This window comes from Salvelinus alpinus, chromosome 33, assembly GCF_045679555.1.
Source record: "Salvelinus alpinus chromosome 33, SLU_Salpinus.1, whole genome shotgun sequence".
Classification (NCBI taxonomy): Eukaryota; Metazoa; Chordata; class Actinopteri; order Salmoniformes; family Salmonidae; genus Salvelinus; species Salvelinus alpinus.
This window is the reverse complement of record NC_092118.1, coordinates 22,779,637-22,802,624: the sequence shown is the minus strand read 5'-3', so window position 1 is coordinate 22,802,624 and position 22,988 is coordinate 22,779,637. Positions and strand designations below refer to the sequence as shown.

General features: G+C 42.6%; 1 protein-coding gene across 1 annotated transcript; it reads right to left on the bottom strand.

Annotated features, from left to right (window-relative positions):
• Positions 1 to 1,180: 1,180 nt before the first annotated feature.
• Positions 1,181 to 9,204, bottom strand: LOC139563355 (ferritin, heavy subunit-like). The gene is made up of 5 exons (XM_071382008.1): positions 8,916 to 9,204; positions 6,378 to 6,480; positions 5,149 to 5,295; positions 4,626 to 4,751; positions 1,181 to 1,586 (listed from the first exon to the last, which is right to left on the bottom strand). Exons 2-5 carry the CDS (start codon positions 6,474 to 6,476, stop codon positions 1,428 to 1,430), a joined length of 531 nt encoding a protein of 176 aa, XP_071238109.1. The 5' UTR covers positions 6,477 to 6,480; positions 8,916 to 9,204; the 3' UTR covers positions 1,181 to 1,427.
• Positions 9,205 to 22,988: the final 13,784 nt, after the last annotated feature.

Below are 22,988 nucleotides of genomic sequence, written 5' to 3'. Positions count from 1 at the left end.
ACCACAAGGTTGAGACAAGATAGAAAAATGCTGAATAACAAGAAAACAGGAACTGAGGAATGTGTAGGGAAAATGCTGAATAACAAGAAAACAGGAACGGAGGAATGAGTAGAAACCAACAAACCAGCTCAATCTTCACAAGCACCATTCCGGACATTTCAATCCTGAGTGCTGTGACTGGACACCACCGATAGGCTAGCAAGTTTAAAACCACGCTAAGCCTCTACTGTGACAGGCCAACTCTAAAGTTGGAACTAACTCTGGAACAGTATAAAAGAAGATGTCTGTACTATTTCAGTCAGTTCTCTGCTTTACCCTGCGTGGTGATACAGTGAACCCGTATATACGAAAATTGCATTTACCATTTGTGTTAAATAAAGATAATTATAGTATAATCAGTGACTCACATTATATCCTGATACCAGATTTGATTGACGCAACCTTTGACACTAGCTCCTCAGACAACAGTGTCCTTGCGAAAGAGCTATGCCAGGGGAAATTGCGCATCATTAGCTCGTTATGGATGAAACCAAATAAAATGTCAATAGAAAACAGCTCAAACAAACGCCGCCAGTTAGCTTTTATTCTGGTTTCACTGTAAGTTAGCCGTAGCTGGCTAGCTAGAAAGCAAGGGATAAGAATGCTGCCAGCCAGTATGGCAATGGAACATTTAGTATGAACGACTGGGTCGCGTCCGTAGATACAGAACAAAAAGACTTAACGGAGTCGCGTCACTGGCAACCGAACCGATAGAACGAATGACCAGCTGGCTTGGGTAGCAACCTTAGATGTGCGTTGGGACTATAAATCGTGCAAGGCTGAAATCTTGATTAAATTAATCAAAATAATGTTATTAAAATGTCAACCATTATTTGAATATGTTGGTAACCCGTTGTATAAAAGTGATAATGCACTCGAGGCTGGTGCTCAGAGGATATATTGGCACGGTTTGCCGATCAGCTGCATTTGCTATAGTTTGTTTAAATATTTTATTATAAATATCAGTGCCATGTTAATAAATTTACAGTCACTCAATTCTCAAGCTTCCACTAGCTCTTCAAACTTCTTGAATGGCCCTTATTACATCCATTTTGTGTCAGACCAGTTTTGATCAGTGTTTTTTTTACTGTCTGAATGATGAGACCAGTTAGGCTAATCTTTATATACACTTATGCAGAAATCAGAATCCAGAGGGTTTTATTTATTTCGTTTGATGACAACTGCCGTCAAACCAAAAGCAGACAAGACAGTCAATTTGAAGAGAGGAAAAGGGCTACTGGCTTGGGGAAATGGCTTATAGGAACTGGAGGTTGAAGCATAGCACAAACTAAGGATTCAAGGATAAACTTTATTGATGCCAGTCCCTGACAGAAAAAACAGACTAGTCAGATCTATCAAGCAAGACAGAATGAAAATGGAGGGTCTATCTATTCGCGCTCCTTCCCCAAAGTGTGTTTGTCAAACAGGTACTCGGCCATGCCGTTCTGGGGGGCACCCATGCGGCGGAGGTTGGTCACCCAGTCACCCAGCTCCTTTATAGACTTCACCTGCTCGTCCAGGTAGTGTGTCTCAATGAAGTCACACATCTGAGAAAGAGAGAAAAGGACAACAAGAGCGCAAGGAAAAACAGTTAAGCAAAACTCAGTGGAGTGATGCCTCAAACAGAACAGGAATGAATAATCTCTAGTGTTCTTCTAGACCAGACATGGGCAAACTACGGCCCGCGGGCCACATACGGCCCGTTAGGCTTTTTAATCCGGCCCGCCGAACTTGTCCAAATTATAGTAAAAACCTCCTTTTTTTCCCCTTTCCCTGCAATGCCCACGTTTCCCCAATAGATGGCGCACTCAAAACACATTGACCGTTGTTGGAGTGGCGCGTATTTCTCTTTATTTCACTTTAATTTTCACTTCGTTTCACGTCACCATTAAGCCCTTCTGTGAAAATGAGCGGACCAAAGAGAAGGAAAGTGGACAGCGAATGCCGAGTGTTTAATAAGGAGTGGACAACAAAATACTTCTTCACTGAAGTCCGATCAACGGCTGTATGTCTGATATGCCAAGAAGCTGTTGCGGTTTTCAAAGAGTACAATATCAGCCGTCACTTTGCCACGAAGCATGCAAACTATGCTAGCAAGCAGTCAACACAAGAACGGGCGGCTACTGCTCAGAGGTTGGCAGCTAATTTACAGAGTCAACAGAACTTTTTTCACCGACAAACTGCAATTCAAGAGTCAACTACCAAGGCAAGTTATTTGCTGGCATTCAAATTAGCAAAGGCTAGCAAGCCTTTCTCCGAAGGCGAGTTTTTGAAAGAGTGCATGGTAGAGACAGCAGGTCTCTTGTGTCCGGAGAGCAAAGCCAAGTTTGAAAAAATCAGTTTAGCACGCAGGACAGTGACTCGCCGCGTGGAACTGATTGACGAAGATATAGTCAGCGAGTTAAACAAAAAGGCGGAGTCCTTTAAGTTATATTCACTAGCACTGGATGAAAGTAACGACATAAAAGACACTGCTCAGCTCCTAATTTTTATCCGAGGGATAAACGACAGTTTTGAGATAACGGAGGAGCTTTTGAGCATGGAATCACTGAAAGGGAAAACGCGAGGAGAGGACTTATATGAACAGGTGTCTGCTGTCATCGAGAGAATGAAGCTACCTTGGAGTAAACTTGCCAATGTCACCACGGATGGATCGCCAAATTTAACTGGAAAAAACATCGGGCTGCTGAAAAGAATCCAGGATAAAGTGAAAGAAGAAAACCCTGACCAGGATGTTATTTTACTTCACTGCATCATTCATCAGGAGTCTCTGTGTAAGTCTGTATTGCAGCTTAATCACGTCGTGGATCCAGTTGTAAAACTTGTTAACTTCATACGAGCAAGGGGACTTAATCATCGTCAGTTCATTACGTGGGAGCTCAAAGACGAGATTCGCTCATTTTTTAATTTAATGGGGAAATCCGAAGAATTCCCCGAGCTGAGCGACACAAACTGGCTTTGTGACTTTGCGTTTGCTGTGGACATATTTTCACACATGAATGAGCTGAACGTGAAGCTACAGGGGAAAGATCAGTTTGCGCACGACATGTACACAAATGTGAGAGCCTTCAAATCCAAGCTGGTTTTATTCTCCAGGCAAATGTCAAACAAATCTTTCGCACATTTCCCCACACTAGCCGTGCAGAAAGAGGCCGCCCGAAATGCGAAGAAATACTGCAAATCACTGGACGATCTGCACAGAGAATTTTGCCGTCGGTTCTGTGATTTTGAAAAAATTGACAAGTCACTTCAACTGGTGTCCTGTCCCCTGTCACAAGACCCCGAATCAGCACCGCAGGAGCTGCAATTGGAACTGATCGATCTTCAGTCTGACTCCGTCTCAAAGGAGAAGTTCAAGTCTCTTAAACTGAATGACTTTTACGCTTCACTTAACGAGACCGCGTTTCCAAACCTCCGGAGGACGGCGCAGAAGATGCTGGTGTTGTTTGGCTCGACCTACGTGTGTGAGCAGACGTTTAGCGTCATGAAAATCAACAAAGCCCATCACAGATCCAAGTTAACTGACCAACACCTCAGATCTGTCCTGAGAATTGCCACAACAAAACTAACTCCAGACTTTGATGCACTGGCAAAAAAGGGAGACCAACAACACTGTTCCCACTGAAATGGTGAGTTTTTCTGCTGTGTTATGAAAAAATGCATATGGAAAGTTTGGAAGTGCGTCTTTTAATTAAGAGCAATGCGCATTTACGCACAGCAGCGGTACAGTAGCTTTATTAACACGCCGCACATCGCTCTTAATTTAAATTTAAATTTTCAGCTGCAGGTAGGATATTTAATACAGCCTATGTCTGTGTGCTTGGCAACGATACACGTGTACTGTTTGCGCGTGAAGGCGAGGGCGTCCGTGGCGAGTTTGTAGAGCGCGCGGTCAGGACAATCCATCCATGATTTTGCGGAGTTTAACACAAGTAGATATTATTGAGCTTGAGTATTTCGTTGTGTAATAATATGTTTTGAATGTTGAAAGTGATTCCATTTTTCAATAAATGTTGATTTCTTTAACTTTGCACCTTCGATTGAAACTTATTAAAAACAGACGCAATCTTGATAAATCACAGTGCGTATGTTATTTTAATCTATTTACATTTCCTCATCCCGGTATCTGCGAAATAGTATGTAAATGCCATATCTTGCATATTCCTTGAGACAAATTTATTAACTGATAAGGGCTATTTTTCACATTTGAAAGACAGTTAATAAATTGGGTTGTAGTGTTCTTACTGTGCTATGAGGTTTGCACACACTACATTTAATGCTTTAGTATATCCGGCCCAAACACTCCCTCCAAATGCTCCTGGCCCGGCCCCTCTGTCAAATTTTAGAACCCATTGTGGCTCGCGAGTCAAAAAGTTTGCCCACCCCTGTTCTAGACCCTAGAGGAAAAGTTTTTTTTTTTACAACCCAGAGTAGTAAAACCTTAATGTGACCCACTGGACTTGGAACTGACGAAAGTGTACATGTGAAATGTGGGTGGATTAGATTCAGATTTAAAATATTCAGACCTTGCAGTTAAAATAACATGGTATTTTGCCTTTGTATAGTTCTTGTCTTCATATACTCACATGTGGGTCATTGTGTTCAGAGCAGACCTTGTGCAGGTCCAGCAGGGACTGGTTCACACTCTTCTCCAGCTGCAGGGCACTCTCAAGGGCCTCCACACCACTACCCCACTCATCCTTCTCTGGTTTCTGGAACAAGCCATACATATGCTGTTAGAGCAGCAGTGCTTCTATACCACCCCCCACCCACTGGCTTATGTCAGACAAACTGGAGTACACATTCTTATTAAGCAGCTAGGTAGCCAATCAGTCAAGTTTAAAATATCTGTTTGGTCTGTTTTCTTAACCCCTCATTGCGTTACTCTGTAAGCAAAGTCTGTCTTTCTCTGCTGTTTAATGTTCTCTCATTGCAACCGTACATTTATCCATGACAGTTTTAATGACGGTCAGCGGTTTAAATGTCTGAGAGATAAGTGGTCCACACCCTGAATCTCCCGTTGGCCCTCCCTAGATGGGCACTACCACTAAACTCCTGTTGAAAGCATGCATTTCCTAACAGGCAAAACATGGACGCACACACAATCACCTTGATGTCCTGCAGGAAGATTCTCCCTCCCCTCTGGTTCTGAACTTTCATCAGCTTCTCAGCGTGCTCACGCTCTTCGTGGGACTGGTTCTTGAAAAACTTGGCAAAGTTGTGCAGGGCCTGGTCATCACGATCAAAGTAATACGCCTGAGACGGAGAGACAAGAGAGTAAAGAAAGACCTTTAGTTCAAAGCTACCTGGCTGGTTCCAGTTCTATCATATAAAGCTGATCACAAGACCTTAACTTTGCTTGCCGAATCAAAAGCCCAATATCAAATTGACCATCTTGACATAAGTAGTGGCTGGCTATCAGGCTATTTTGTTGTTTTGGATCTGTACTCCAGCACTTGAAATGATACAATGACTGAGGTTCAAGTGCAGACTGTCAGCTTTAATTTAAGGGTATTTTCACCCATGTCAGGTAATCCGTTTAGAAAGTAGAGCACTTTTTAAACATAACACTTTTGTTCCCCTAAAATGGTTGGACTGAGACAAATTAACAAGTATTAAAGTTTACGTATTTGGTCCCATATTCCTAGTGCACAATGACTACATCAAGCTTGTGACTACACAAATTTGTTGGATGCATTTGCTGTTTGTTTCAGATTATTTTGCATCCAATAGAAATGAATGGTAAATAATGCATAATTTTGGAGTCACTAAATAAGAATAGAATGTTAAACACATCTACACTTCCATGATTACAGATAGTGCTGAATGAATCGTGAATAGTAAGTGAGAAAGTTAGAGGCATAAACATGCTAGCCTCCCCTGTTATCAGTGATTACTGCAAGAAAGCACTTTAAACTACTTTGATTAAAATATTAGTGAGTCTTACAGTTGTGGAAGGCTTATATTTAGCTAGATATAATTTCACAAGCCTGAATTCATGAGATTATTGCTGACTTCTGAAATGCAGTGAATTTTACAACAAATCTTATTCAGAATGTATGATAACTAAATAAAATAGTGAATCACTCACAAGGTTGAAAACAAAAATGATTTAGGCCATACCGCCCAGCCCTAGTATTAAAATGGGAACCCAGAGGCCAGACTGTTGAACACACCCATCTGCACCATCATGGGGTGTAAACTTTTTACACCGCATGACTCCGTGTACCTGTAATCTAATCAACAGTCATTCAATTTGTCATACTAGTAGTGTCCTTGACCATGCTTGCCAAACCCTTCTTCCCTACTACATCTCCATTCCAGTCTCTTGCTCTTACCATGGACAGGTAGACATAGGAAGCGTACAGCTCCAGGTTGATCTGCCGGTTGATGGCAGCCTCACAGTCCTGATGGAAGTTCTGTCTCACAGAAGGCATGTTTCTGAAATTGAAATACATTAACTGTCAAAAGAGGAAAGGAGGGCACACTTTGGTTCAATGAATTCAGGCACTTTTAAAACAGCATGAGAGCCCTGATGCCAAAGTGAAGATTGAATTATTGAAGAGTCAGACATAGTATAACGTTACAGAAAGTTGGTGCCATCAGGTCATAGTCCATGCAATAGATAAATGGTTTGTTTGGTTATGAGAGATGCGTCACTGTAGCCCTTTAGTTGGCTAAGAGCATGAGTCTTGCAAGTATTTGGACTTTATGAAGCGTGCACCTCTCCACACACGCAGTGCCAGTGTGCAACTAACATCAAAACACAACTGACGCATTTCAACACGATGGGCAGGTCGTTGTCATTGCAAATCCAGCTGCCACTAAATAGTGAAACAAATATATTCCTCTATTTAGCTAGATACTCTGACCTTATCTATGCGCATCGCACCCAGAGAGGAAGCAAGAGGGTCGACGCCGCCCAAAATATGTACACGCAGATTAAGCAGATGGTCTGCTTTAAGGGCGACTGCACTTCCTGATATAGCCTTGTTTTTGGATTTGGTTCACTAAGAAATGCTAGCGGCTATGACTGAACTCAAACAAGAATTGGTTCCAGGGTGTGGTTTGATAGGTGGGAAGAGTACCTAATTATTATTTTGGTTGGTCTTTGGATAAACCTCTGGGGCTACTTCGGAACATCTATAAATTAGTGTAAATGGGGACAACATTTTCATCGGCACACCTTTTAGTTCTCATGAAATGCTTTCAATATGTGTACATTTTAGTTAGTTTGAGGTTAAGTCATTGAAATGTGGAAACAGTCCCAACACCAACTTAACGATGGTCCCCAACTAGCCCTGTAGGGATATCCAAAGTAAACCAACATTTAGAACGGTTGCATGCAACTGCACTCCGAATTGATGATTACATGCGAGCTGCCAGGTGTGGCCAGGCTTGATACAAAACCAACCTTAATTTATGTTGGGATGCAGTCACAAGTTCACAAAACTCATTTTGACCCGACTGACAAATTATCCTATTTACACTGTAGTCAATTTTGACAGTAAAATAAATGTTTGGCATTATATTGTTGTTACATAGGTCTTAAAAAAAAAAAAACGTTGTGCAGTGGTCAAAGACACTGCATCTCAGTGCCTCAGGTTTGGCCTTAACTGACTTTCCCAATTAAATAAGTTTAAAAAAACAGATTTGCTATTTTGATAGGTGAAGTTTATTTGAGCGAATATAAAATGTTTAGGTTGTTGAGGGAAATTATATTTTTTACAAAAGATTGGCTAGATGCATCTCGCTTCTGAAGGCATGCATTTCCATTGTTAAAATCACCATCTTGCCAATATAATAGATCGGCGCACTTGACCGACCAAGTCCATCACTGTTGCCAATTAATATTGTAATGAAACAGGCAGGGAGCAGATCTCGAACCCTCGACCTCCTAGCCCGGCGCGCTATCGACTGTGCCGCAAAAGCATGCTCAAGCGGCAGAGTCGATTTCCGCGCTTATAAACCCAGGGTCGTTACACTACTCCCTCCTTTCAAAGAGCGCGTCCTCGCGCTAGCTTGCGACTTTACGTCTTACAGGAACGCGCTCACCGGCCAAGCACACAAACTGTCGTGGATGCGAAATCCGATCACTTCCGACACCAGTGTAACGAAACAGACAGGGAGCGGATCTCGAACGCTCGACCTTCTAGCCCGAAGTCCGGCGCGCTATCGACTGTGCCGCAAAAGCATGCTCAAGCGGCAGAGTCGATTTCCGCGCTTATAAACCCAGGGTCTTTACAATATTTAGCGAGTTCAGACTGTCAATGTTTAGTTGGTAGTTTTAGCGACTTTCTCCACTTAATTCTGCCGCAAACGAGGAGCGCTCACTGAAACAGAAGTCACAGCAACCGCGCGCATACAGGCAGAGAAGAACAAAGGGCGCGGTGTGCGTAGGAGATAAAGAAAACGCTACGTCTGGGTCCGCAGCGAGTTAAATTGGTGCTGTGACGACGCAACGGCAAATCAAGGAGACGATCACTGAAAAATAGCTGCTTTTTGCCATTATTTGGCAAAACAAGGACATGACGTAAAACACCATGACATCGAAAAACACAGCCATTATAACATTGACACCTTTAGCTACTAGTAACTATTTTAGAATTGTAAAATTACTCCGCGTTATTACGCCAACGTTATAACGCATTTCACATCGTCGCAAGCTTGTTAACGTTTAACGTTAGCTAGCTGGCTACAGTAGGTAGCGTAGCTTGTTACCTAACGTAGTTAGGTCGCCACCCTCACTAGTACGGCCTTGGGCGGCAGTGGCTAGCTAACTACGTTAAGTTACATCAATCTTCCAACTATTATGCCAACCAGCTAACGTTAGTTTAGTAACTTATTTATTCTTAGCTATATGTTATTTGTCTTACCTTGTGTTTTTTCTGGTCCGAAGTGGTGGTGTGAGTGATTCGAATTGTTCGTATCAACGATGTTCCGTAATGTTATGGATAGCTTGATCTAATTTGGTTCTTAAAAGGGATGAATTTAATAAAAAAATGAATTGCTTCGAAAGAGTAGAAGGTTGCCGTTCAAGCACTGTTGAAGCAGGTAACCATTACTCTCGTCTGCAAACTGATAATCGTGAGCGTTGCGCAGTGGTTAAATAGGGAATGACGTCGTCAAAAGCAGTAAGTAAGGGGAGGAGACTGGCGCAATGAGGGACTGTCAAAGCACATACTTTTTTCATATAAAATATTACTCTATTTGGTCAAACTTTTGTAAACTATATGGTAAAGCAAGACACTTGTTTGAAATCCTTTCTTACTCAGTGAGCCATAGCAAACGGATGAAAATGGTATCACTAGAGCCTAGAGCAGGGTTCCCCAACTGGCGGTCCGCTTCAAGTGATTTTTATTTGAGAAATCTGGGTGGAAGGTAGCCTAGCGGTTAAGAGCGCTGGGTCAATAACTGAAAGATTGCTGGTTCGAATCACCGACCCAACTAGGTGAAAATGATGTGTGTGCCCTTAAGCAAGGCACTTTAGCCTAATAGCTCTGGATAAGAGTGTCTGCTGAATGACTCACATTTATTTTCACGCATAATAGAGAGATCATATGCAAGCAAGGTTTGAAATAATTATGTTTTAGTCAAATATTATATCTGCTTGGGCTTCTTGCAGTCAATTTGCAGTCTATGTTCCGGCACCGCTCAAGAAGAAAACGGCCCGCGGCTGAATCTAGTTGATGATCCCTGGCCTAGAGTTTTTCCAGACCACCAGACAAAACCCCCAAAATACTAGGCTAAGGCTCCCAAGGATGGACCCTGAGTTTTTCCCTGGTCACGTCACACTTTAAAAACTGCTGGCCTTACACAATTAACAGGATTAATCAAATAAGGAACTAAACAGTCACGTAGACCACATTTTCTTAGCAGAGATGCTGACAATTCATGATATTACGTAACGGGTATTTTGAAGAGGGTATTTGAATTTTCCAGAAGTGACAACAGCAGAACAGATGTCATAGTCTGATCGACACAAAATATCTCAGAATCCCAAACACAATGGGTGCCACACATTAAAATCACATTAAAATAAGTTATGAGAGTCTAACTGTGGCCACATGAATGAGATACCATCAGTGAAATGACTTATTTATGGTGTAGTCCTACTTAGTTGATTGGCATTATCATGGTGGGAAAATAGGGCAATTTCAGATAAGTATACAAAACCATGATAAATTATTCTATTACAGTTGTGTGGCTACAAATTTCAGGCTACACTTGATTTTAAATAATGGGAAGAACCATCACCATGTGACTAAATACTGACACTACATGACACTGAACAGCTGTAGCAGATAAACAGTACTATCATCACCACAGTTCTGTCTGGTATGCTACACACAGTTAATAACCACTGTGTGTACCAGACAGTCAGCCATCCAGAGCAGAGGACTGTCGGGTCATTGTCATACAGTGTATCATATAATCACAACAGAAAATGCTGCAACATAATGCCATAAACACTGGTTGAAAATCCAACGCATAAATAAGACTGTCTCGTTTCCTTTGCCACTAGGTCTCACAATCTCTCATTTGCACCTTCCAATTAATGTCATTCATCATACACTTCCTCCCAATGCTAGGAAGCATATAATGTGCTATACAGTTGAAGTCGGAAGTTTACATACACCTTAGCAAAATACATTTAAACTCAGTTTTTCCCAATTCCAAATACATTTAATCCAGGAAAAATTTCCTGTTTTAGGTCAGTTAGGATCACCACTTTATTTTAAGAATGTGAAATGTCAGAATAATAGTAAATCAAATCAAATTTTAATTGTCACATACACATGGTTAGCAGATGTTAATGCGAGTGTAGCGAAATGCTTGTGCTTCTAGTTCCGACAATGCAGTAATAACCAACAAGTAATCTAACCTAACAATTCCACAACTACTACCTTATACACACAAGTGTAAAGGGATAAAGAATATGTACATAAAGATATATGAATGAGTGATGGTACAGAACGGCATAGGCAAGATGCAGTAGATGGTATAGTGTACAGTATATACATATGAGATGAGTAATGTAGGGTATGTAAACATAAAGTGGCATAGTTTAAAGTGGCTAGTGATACATGTATTACATAAAGATGGCAAGATGCAGTAGATGGTATAGTGTACAGTCTATACATATGAGATGAGTAATGTAGGGTATGTAAACATTATATTAAGTGGCATTGTTTAAAGTGGCTAGTGATACATTTTTACATCCATCATCCATCAATTCCCATTATTAAAGTGGCTGGAGTTGAGTCAGTATGTTGGCAGCGGCCACTAAATGTTAGTGGTGGCTGTTTAACAGTCTGATGGCCTTGAGATAGAAGCTGTTTTTCAGTCTCTCGGTCCCTGCTTTGATGCACCTGTACTGACCTCGCCTTCTGGATGATAGCGGGGTGAACAGGCAGTGGCTCGGGTGGTTGTTGTCCTTGATGATCTTTATGGCCTTCCTGTGACATCGGGTGGTGTAGGTGTCCTGGAGGGCAGGTAGTTTGCCCCCGGTGATGCGTTGTGCAGACCTCACTACCCTCTGGAGAGCCTTACGGTTGTGGGCGGAGCAGTTGCCGTACCAGGCGGTGATACAGCCCGACAGGATGCTCTCGATTGTGCATCTGTAGAAGTTTGTGAGTGCTTTTGGTGACAAGCTGAATTTCTTCAGCCTCCTGAGGTTGAAGAGGCGCTGCTGCGCCTTCTTCACAACGCTGTCTGTGTGGGTGGACCAATTCAGTTTGTCCGTGATGTGTACATCGAGGAACTTAAAACTTTCCACCTTCTCCACTACTGTCGATGTGGATAGGGGGGTGCTCCCTCTGCTGTTTCCTGAAGTCCACAATCATCTCCTTTGTTTTGTTGACGTTGAGTGTGAGGTTATTTTCCTGACACCACACTCCGAGGGCCCTCACCTCCTCCCTGTAGACCGTCTCGTCGTTGTTGGTAATCAAGCCTACCACTGTAGTGTCGTCCGCAAACTTGATGATTGAGTTGAAGGCGTGCATGGCCACGCAGTCGTGGGTGAACAGGGAGTACAGGAGAGGGCTCAGAACGCACCCTTGTGGGGCCCCAGTGTTGAGGATCAGCGGGGTGGAGATGTTGTTACCTACCCTCACCACCTGGGGGCGGCCCGTCAGGAAGTCCAGGACCCAGTTGCACAGGGCGGGGTCGAGACCCAGGGTCTCGAGCTTGATGACGATGCCCACACATGTTCTATGGGATTGAAGTCAGGGCTTTGTGATGGCCACTCCAATACCTTGACTTTGTTGTCCTTAAGTCGTTTTGCCACAACTTTGGAAGGATGCTTAGGGTCATTGTCCATTTGGAAGACCCATTTGCGACCAAGCTTTAACTTCCTGACTGATGTTTTGAGATGTTGCTTCAATGTATCCACATCATTTTCCTTCCTCATGATGCCATCTATTTTGTGAAATGCACCAGTCCCTCCTGCAGGATAGCACCCCCACAGCATGATGCTGCCACCCCCGTGCTTTAGGGTTGGGATGGTGTTCTTCGGCTTGCAAGCCTCCCCCTTTTTCCTTCAAACGTAACGATGGTCATTATGGCCAAACAGTTCTATTTTTGTTTCATCAGACCAGAGGACATTTCTCCAAAAAGTGCGATCTTTGTCCCCATGTGCAGTTGCAAACCGTAGTCTGACTTTTTTGGGGCGGTTTTGGAGCAGTGGCTTCTTCCTTGCTGAGCGGCCTTTCAGGTTATGTCGATATAGGACTCGTTTTACTGTGGATATAGTAGATACTTTTGTACCTGTTTCCTCCAGCATCTTCACCAGGGCCATTGCTGTTGTTCTGGGATTTATTTGCACTTTTCGCACCAAAGTACGTTCATCTCTATGAGGCAGAACACGTCTCCTTCCTGAGCAGTATGACGGCTGCGTGGTCCCATGGTGTTTATACTTGCGTACTATTGTTTGTACAGATGAACATGGCACCTTCAGGCGTTTGGAAATTGCTCCCAAGGATGAACCAGACTTGTGGAGGTCTACCATTTTTTTCTGAGGTCTTGGCTGATTTCTTTTGATTTTCCCATGATGTCAAGCAAAGAGGCACTGAGTTTGAAGGTATGCCTTGAAATACATCCACATGTAAACCTCCAATTGACTCAAATTATGTCAATTAGCCTATCAGAAGGCTTCTAAAGCCATGACATCATTTTCTGGAATTTTTCAATCTGTTTGAAGGCACAGTCAACTTAGTCAATGTAAACTTCTGACCCACTGGAATTGTGATACAGTGAATTATAAGTGAAATAATCTGTCTGTAAACAATTGTTGGAAAAATTACTTGTGTCATGCACAAAGTGGATGTCCTAACCGACTTGCCAAAACTATAGTTTGTTAACAAGAAATGTGTGGAGTGGTTGAAAAACGAGTTTTAACTTATTATGGCTAGGGGGCAGTATTCAGAAGTTCGGATGACTGACGTGCCCAAAGTGAACTGCCTGTTACTCAGGCCCAGAAGCTAGGATATGCATATAATTGGTAGCATTGGATAGAAAACACTCTGAAGTTTCGAAAACTGTTAAAATAATGTCTGTGAGTAAACTTTTGTCTTGCCCATTCACCCTCTAAATGGCATACATACACAATCCTCCTTCCCTTCATCTACACTGATTGAAGCAGATTTAACCAGTTAAATGTAACAAAATGTAATCTACGTAATCCCCAAAAGTAATTGTTTATCATGAGAGGGCCATAAACAATAACTAGTAATGCTGCATACTCCAAGAAAGGTTCAAATCTCAACTTTCTGGTAAAAAATAATTATAAATTGCTGAGGTGTAGTCACTTTTGAGGACACAAGCTCAAGTAAATAGTACAAATATGATAAAAATATAAAATATTTTATGATGTATTTCCTATTCAACAAAACTGTAAGAATAAGACTTGACTTATATGCTTTGCATAATCAAATAAAATGACTAACTACAGTGGGGAGAACAAGTATTTGATACACTGCCGATTTTGCATGTTTTCCTACTTACAAAGCATGTAGAGGTCTGTAATTTTTATCATATGTACACTTCAACTGTGAGAGACGGAATCTAAAACAAAAATCCAGAAAATCACATTGTATGATTTTTAAGTAATTAATTAGCATTTTATTGCATGACATAAGTATTTGATCACCTACCAACCAGTAAGAATTCCGGCTCTCACAGACCTGTTAGTTTTTCTTTAAGAAGCCCTCCTGTTCTCCACTCATTACCTGTATTAACTGGACCTGTTTGAACTCGTTACCTGTATAAAAGACACCTGTTCACACACTCAATCAAACAGACTCCAACCTCTCCACAATAGCCAAGACCAGAGAGCTGTGTAAGGACATCAGGGATAAAATTGTAGACCTGCACAAGGCTGGGATGGGCTACAGGACAATAGGCAAGCAGCTTGGTGAGAAGGCAACAACTGTTGGCGCAATTATTAGAAAATGGAAGAAGTTCAAGATGAAGGTCAATCACCCTCGGTCTGGGGTTCCATGCAAGATCTCACCTCGTGGGGCATCAATGATCATGAGGAAGGTGAGGGATCAGCCCAGAACTACACGGCAGAACCTAGTCAATGACCTGAAGAGAGCTGGGACCACAGTCTCAAAGAAAACCATTAGTAACACACTACGCCGTCATGGATTAAAATCCTGCAGCGCACGCAAGGTCCCCTGCTCAACCCAGCGCATGTAAAGGCCCGTCTGAAGTTTGCCAATGACCATCTGGATGATCCAGAGGAGGAATGGGAGAAGGTCATGTGGTCTGATGAGACAAAAATAGAGCTTTTTGGTCTAAACTCCACTCGCCGTGTTTGGAGGAAGAAGAAGGATGAGTACAACCCCAAGAACATCATCCCAACCGTGAACCATGGAGGTGGAAACATCATTCTTTGGGGATGCTTTTCTGCAAAGGGGACAGGACGACTGCGCCGTATTGAGGGGAGGATGGATGGGGCCATGTATCGCGAGATCTTGGCCAACAACCTCCTTCCCTCAGTAAGAGCATTGAAGATGGGTCGTGGCTGGGTCTTCCAGCATGACAGCGACCCGAAACACACAGCCAGGGCAACTAAGGAGTGGCTCCGTAAGAAGCATCTCAAGGTCCTGGAGTGGCCTAGCCAGTCTCCAGACCTGAACCCAATAGATAATCTTTGGAGGGAGCTGAAAGTCCGTATTGCCCAGCGACAGCCCCGAAACCTGAAGGATCTGGAGAAGGTCTGTATGGAGGAGTGGGCCAAAATCCCTGCTGCAGTGTGTGCAAACCTGGTCAAGAACTACAGGAAACGTATGATCTCTGTAATTGCAAACAAAGGTTTCTGTACCAAATATTAAGTTCTGCTTTTCTGATGTATCAAATACTTATGTCATGCAATAAAATGCAAATTAATTACTTAAAAATCATACAATGTGATTTTCTGGATTTTTATTTTAGATTCTGTCTCTCACAGTTGAAGTGTACCTATGATAAAAATGACAGAACTCTACATGCTTTGTAAGTAGGAAAACCTGCAAAATCGGCAGTGTATCAAATACTTGTTCTCCCCACTGTATAAGATGTCACCTTCTTTATAACTGTAAAATACATATTTGTATGTTGCGTGTTAGAGAAAATGTGTATATTTTCTAAAGGTCTCTCTTTATCAAAACGTCTGCCCCCATCTAGCTTGGCTTCCTGAACTCGTTAAATCTTGTCCATTTATGACAAACAGAAAGTGTTTTTTGTTTAAAATATATTAATTATTTTAGATGAATGGCTATAAATCAATCTCTGAATGTGCTACAGTGATATAACCACTCTCTCATGCTACTCTACAATGTAGGCTCAAAGCCAATTTATGCTTGATCAAATAATGTGGTCGGAGACGTGGAATGGATGGCGTGAAGCAATTGCAGCGACCTGTGGAGGGATGCAGAGACCAAAATGCGCATTGCCATGCGTCTCTCCAAATGTTATAACAATGCGAAGGGCTCTGTATAGCTCCGCATTGACATTGGTTGACGGAAGGGGAGGACGGGAGGTCCTGTAAACAACTTCCTTGACAACAGCTCTGATCTGCTCAGCTAAGGCAAGAAGTATAAATGCTGTACGGCCACTGCAGACATTGGATTGACCACGTAGAGTCTTTTGAGATGCAGGCATGTGTTTTGTCAGTGGCTGAGGTAGGGTACAGCCAGGAGTTTTTTTATTTTTTTATTTCACCTTTATTTAACCAGGTAGGCCAGTTGAGAACAAGTTCTCATTTACAACTGCGACTTGGCCAAGATAAAGCAAAGCAGTGCGACACAAACAACAACACAGAGTTTCACATGGAATAAACAAATGTACAATCAATAATACAATTTTAAAAAGTCTATATACAGTGTGTGCAAATGGCGTGAGGAGGTAAGGCAATAAATAGGCCATAGTGGCAAAGTAATTCGAATTTAGCAAATTAACACTGGAGTGATAGATGTGCAGATGATGATGTGCAAGTAGAAGTACTGGTGTGCAAAAGAGCAAAAAAGTAAATAAAAACAATATGGGGATAAGGTAGGTAGATTGTATGGGCTATTTATAGATGGGCTGTGTACAGCTGCAGCGATCGGTTAGCTGCTCAGATAGCTGATGTTTAAAGTTAGTGGGTGAGATATAAGTCTCCAACTTCAGCGATTTTTGCAATTCGTTCCAGTCATTGGCAGCAGAGAACTGGAAGGAAAGGTGGCCAAAGGAGGTGTTGGCTTTGGGAATGACCAGTGAGATATACCTGCTGGAGCGCGTGCTACGGGTGGGTGTTGTTATCGTGACCAGTGAGTTGAGATAAGGCAGAGCTTTACCTAGCAAAGACTTATAGATGACCTGGAGCCAGTGGGTCTGGCGACGAATATGTAGCAAGGGCCAGCCGATGAGAGCATTCTGGTCGCAGTGGTGGGTGGTATATGGGGCTTTGGGGACAAAACGGATAGCACTGTCATAGACTGCATCCAGTTTGCTGAGTAGAGTGTTGGAGGCTATTTTGTAAATTACATCGCCGAAGTCGAGGATCGGTAGAATAGTCAGTTTTACGAGGGTATGTTTGGCGGCATGAGTGAAGGAGTTGCTGGACTGTCAGAAGAGTTTCAAGTGTTTTCAGATTTCACATCCTGTGTCATACAGGCTCAATAAATATCCTACAATGTCCGTGGGAACCAGGGCTATCACTCAATGCAAGCCATTTTGATCTATGGTGTCCACAGAACTATTTTTTTGCGAAAATGTCGGTCGGAACCGGTACCAGAACCAGGGACTTTACATTTAAAGGTGACATCAATAACGGATCATAGATTTCACCTGGATTCACCTGGTCAGTCTATGTCATGGAAAGAGCAGGTGTTGTTTTGTACACTCAGTGTATATTTGCGGGTTAAAGGCTCTGCATGGTCAATCCGCCATCTGAAGTGGCCATACAGCATTTACTGCGATGCAGCTGCCGCAGACGTCAGGACTTTCATTCTTCTTGCGCTAAGCGGAGCAGAGCTATTGTGAAGGAAGTTGTCAAGGAAGTGAGTTTGTGTTTATACTGGACCTCCCGCCTCCACCTACAGTCAACCAATAATGTCAATGCGGAGCTATACGGAGCCCCGCGCATTGTTACACAATTTGAGAGACGCACGACAATGCGGTATGGATTTTGATTTGGCCTCTGCATGCCTCCTGCGGCTCCGGAATTGCATCACACCCTCCATACGAAGAATACCTTTGACCACATTTTTGGATCAAGCATAAGGGGTTGGGTGCGGGCCGTTATCACATACAGTCGGGGGGGATTATTAGCAATTGCGGGTGCGTGAACCAACAGCTGAGACCTGCACCACTAACGCACACACTCTTTCAATGAGGCCACAATGTCATGTGGTGGCACTCCCGACTGTCACCAGTGGTATTGAAGCACACACTTATGACCATGTGTCAACACACACATATTTTTTGTACACTCAGTGTATATTGATGTCATGAGCTAACAGTTAATGAGGGCACTGAAACATAGGTTATAAAATGTAATTGGGTGTAAAGTCCATCCAGACAACCTATCAAACAAGAAATCCAAGATTCCACCAATGGGTAAGCCATGTGGTCCCAAATGCAAGAGACAATGTACTCAGAATATTTCAGAGGGTAGGGAAAAGGAAATATGGGAAAAGTATTGGGAGATGAAGTATAAGGAGAAGAGGACATGGATCTTCCACATGGTGGCACAGCAATCTAAGAAAAATATCACTGTTGGCGCTGACAGTCGACGCAGCAGGTCGTTTCTGTGCCATCTTCCAAACCAGAGCGGTTCTGCACAACAGGTGTGCAAAGTGTTTTTTCTGACAACATTGGGCTACCACCCCAAAAATGACAGGCTGATTGTCACGATGATGGGCAAGTCAATCACCACCAAACTGATTCCACCAAAGGATCAGAGGGGAAAGAAAGCTTCAGCGAGCAAATTGAACATGAATCCAATCCTGCAACACATTGAGTCCTTCCATCCCCAAATCAGCCACTACAGACGAGAGCATGCCCCACATCGCCTCTACCTACCTAGTGATATCAATATTCGGTTCATGCATAATGACTACAAGGAGAAGAACAAAGATGCCAGCTGCGGTTACGAAACCTATCGCAAGGCGGTAAAGGGAAGGAACATCAGCTTTGTGAAGCTTGGAGAGGAGGAGTGCGAGCTCTGTTTGGTGCAGGGTCATCATCTGAAGATGGAGCACAGGGAGAATGAGGCCATGGAAACCCAAGCCTGCCAAGACAACAGCCATGCAGCACCTGAATTCACCATCACCAACCCCGACTGCATGCAATGTAGGAAATATGAGGAACATAAGAAGTCTGCAGGGCAGAGCAGAAGCCATTACCAGGCTGATGCACAGAAAGATTGGCCTGCTCCCTCACATGCCAGGTGTGAAAACAGCATTGTTCACAAGAAGAATCGTTGCCTATCACGAGACATTCGCCACCATTCGAAAGAAGTCTCAAAAGAAGAAGAAAATCTCAGTGGTATGGCAGGAAGGAACAGCTGGTCGGAAGGCAGAGGAGATTACTTAATCTTACGTAACAGCACTGGAGAGGGAGAGAGATGTCAAGCATGCAGTGTATTGGGTGGATAACTGCACTTCTCAGTGAGTGTTGTCAATGCTGACTCAACTTTGATGGAGGACATCACCCTCAAGTTCTTCAAGCCAGGACACACCTTCATGAGTGCAGACAGTCTCCACCATGGCATGGAACAGGAAATGAAAGCTCGACCTGCAGGTGTGGTGTACGACTTCGGGGACTTCCTCCATGTGGTCGCCACTTCCAATGCAGGCAAGGTGGAGGTGGTGGAAATGAAAAAGGAAAACATCCTGGCATGGAAAGCTAGCCATTCCATCGTCAAGCTGAAGAAGGCAGCAGCACCAAAGCTGGCAGAGATGGCTGAGATCCAGTTGAGGAGTGGATCCAGGAGTCTCTTCTACAAAGTCTCCCATGAAGAAAAGGACTTCACAGAGCTTGACTTTATCATGAAGAAAGTCACTCTAGAGACACCCTCGACACTACGTACACAGGATAGAGGGATAGAAGAGTCCAAGAAGATGGACATAATCACCAAGCTGTGTCCTCTGATGCCTGCAAATCGAAGGCAGTTCTGGAATGCCTTGGCTGTGAACAGCATTGCTGAGGATGAGGAGTGATATGGAAGAGCACTGAAGAAGTTTTACTTAAAAACTTTATGTAACTATTCAGCATTTTATCAATTGTAGCTAAATGTCATTTGGGTCCTCTTGTGAATATGAACATGTAAATATGTTTAAAATGCATTCTTAAACCTGTTATTTATTTATTCATTCAAAACTGTCATTTGAAAAAATACAAATAAAATGTTTTTATTAGCAATCTCATGGTCATTTTTTATAATTTGTATTACCCTATGTCATACTTCTATCATGTTCCATCATTATATATTACAAGACAGGTAATAATTTCATGTAATTCAAACAATTGCAGTGCTGCTTTTCACATTTATTCTTATAACAAGACATGGACTACTTGTGAAACACAGTATGTAATGTGACTAATGCAGAACCTACATCTCTATGTAAATGCAACTGGTATCTCAGTGGAAGACGCACAAAGGATGCCGTTTCAACTCTGTTACACTGTCAGTAATTACACTGCTCTTGTATTAATAGCATACATGACAAGTATAGTAAACTAACAAATGAAAATGGCAGATACTGCTCTTTGCTTTGGTATTACCCTGCAATTTATAACATATCATGCCAAGGAAGAAGGCAGTAACTGCCGTTTAAGGGTCAAAGGTCATGTCAGAGGTCAGGGTCAACATGAATAAAAAATGTACTCATAGTAAGGCAACAGATCATTACATCTCCAATGATATCCCTAGAATTCATTTGGCTGGACAATTAAAAAACTTTGAAGCCATTTTTCTCAGTTCCACTCTATGAGCAGTTACTGCCTTTTTGCTTGGGAGGGCAGCTTATGTTTCATTCCTTCCTGTGTCCTAGATAGAATCATTGCATTGTTCAGACTCAGCAAATCGTGTTTACTGGGGCTAGTGGAGGCACAAAACTTCAATGATTATTTGGCACAGCCAATTTACCACCTGCCCAACAACCAGACACTGCTGACAAAGCACACCAATGCTGACAGCTGCATCCTTATTATGTTTACCAACTCTCACAACTTTACACAAGTTGACATTAACCCAGTTCTCACTTATCTGCAACTCTCACTCATTCAACACAAAGGGTAATTGGACCATCAGAGAGCAACATTTCGGCAAAAAATGAATAAAACATCACATCACAATGCCTCTGACCTAAATAGCTTGTAGCATCTCCCTCTCGAGCACGTCTGGTGTTTGGGTTAAAGGTATATCAGGGCCTGCTTAGAGAAAGCAATTTTAAGCAAAGCCTCAGTAGAGTAAGGACTTCAGTCATGCTCTATATGATATCATACTCTGTTCAGCTCTCTGACTACTCACTGGGCACACACTGGTTGAATAAACATTGTTTCCATGTCATTTCGATTAAATTATGTTGAACCAATGTTGAATAGACATTGAATTGACGTCTGTGCCCAGTGGGTGACTGATGTGAGAATCTCTCAAGTTATTTAAAGAACATTGGTGCGGTGATATTAGGATATCAGGGCCTGCCTCAGTAGAGCAAAGTATTATTCATGTATGGAATGTTAGGCATACGTGTATAAAGTGAGCATTCTTTAAAAAAATCTTGTTCTGTCCATGATACCAAAGTATGTACTGATATGTGTGTATGTGTGTGACTTGTGGATGCTGCTGGGTGTGAATGTGGTGTAGGGAAATGAAGGTGGAAATCATTAAGTTAAAACTTTAGAGGGAGGAAACTCCACATGATTCAAGGTTGCTGCTTTCACGTCCGTTAACACTGATCACGGTGGCTGAGGTGAAAGCCTCAGCGGAGCCAAGGACCTTAGGTGAAACTCCCATCTGATTCTGGTTCATTTTACATGAGCAGGAGCGTAACAACAACTGATTCACAGGGACCTTGTTCATTTTATGAGCAGGTCCAAAGCCCAGCACAATACCTCAGCTAACCCTTCATGGGTGGTAGATTGTAACACATGACACTGTATCTCAGCTAACCTGTTAAGGGTGATGGACTATAACAAGGCTCAAGATCAAGGCCTGGTTATTTCATGTTCATGAATGTTGCATTTTACCCAATGAAACCCATAGCGGGTGGTACTGTAACATGTTACACTATATCTCAGCTAACCCGTTATTAAGGGCGATAGACTGTAACAAGGCTCAAGATTCAAGGCCTGGTTATTTCATGTTCATGAATGTTTCAAGTTTTATTAGTCATATGTACAGGATACACATTGTATACACCTTCCAAATAAATTCTTACTTGCAATAAGAAATATTAAAAGATAAGATTATGAACATAAAGTAAATGGCTAAGTAAAATAGAATAAACATTTTAAACAAGTATAATACAGGAAGGCACAATTTATAGTCTAATATTTACACGTGTTTTGGGGAAGAGGGTTAGGGGGGCAAGTGTTTAAATTGTGCAGTATTTAACAATTTAACAATACTAGTCTGGTAGCTGCAGTTGTGATGTGTGTGTAGCATGAATATATATGTGTTTGTGGATGTATGTACACTATATATGCAAAAGTATGTGGACACCCCTTCAAATGAGTGGATTTGGCTATTTCAGCCACACCCGTTGCTGACAGGTGTATAAAATCAAGTACACAGTCATGCAATCTCCATAAACAAACATTGGCAGTAGAATGGCCTTACTGAAGAGCTCAGTGACTTCCAACGTGGCACCGTCATACAATGGCACCATTCCAACAAGTCAGTTTGTCAAATTTATGCCCTGCTAGAGCTGCCCTGGTCAACTGTAAGGGCTGTTATTGTGATGTGGAAATGGCTAGGAGCAAGTGATAGGCCACACAAGCTCACAGAAGGGGACCGCCAAGTGCTGAAGCGCGTAGCGTGTAAAAATCTTCTGTCCTGCAACACTCATTACTGAGTTCCAAACTGCCTCTGGAAGCAACGTTAACACAAGAAGTGTTCGTCGGGAGTTTCATAAAATGGGTTTCAATGGCCGAAAAGCCGCACACAAGCCTAAGATCACCATGTGCAATGTCAAGCATCAGCTGGAGTGGTGTAAAGCTCACCGCCATTGGACTCTGGAGCAGTGGAAACACGTTCTCTGTAGTTATGCATGTTCTCACCATCTGGCAGTCTGCCGGACGAATCTGGGTTTGGCGGATGCCAGGAGAACGCTACCTGGCCAAATGCATAGTGCCAATTGTACAGTTTGGTGGAGGAGGAATAATGGTCTGGGGCTGTTTTTTATGGTTTGGGCTAGGCCCCTTAGTTCCAGTGAAGGGAAATCTTAACGCTACAGCATACAATGACATTCTAGAGG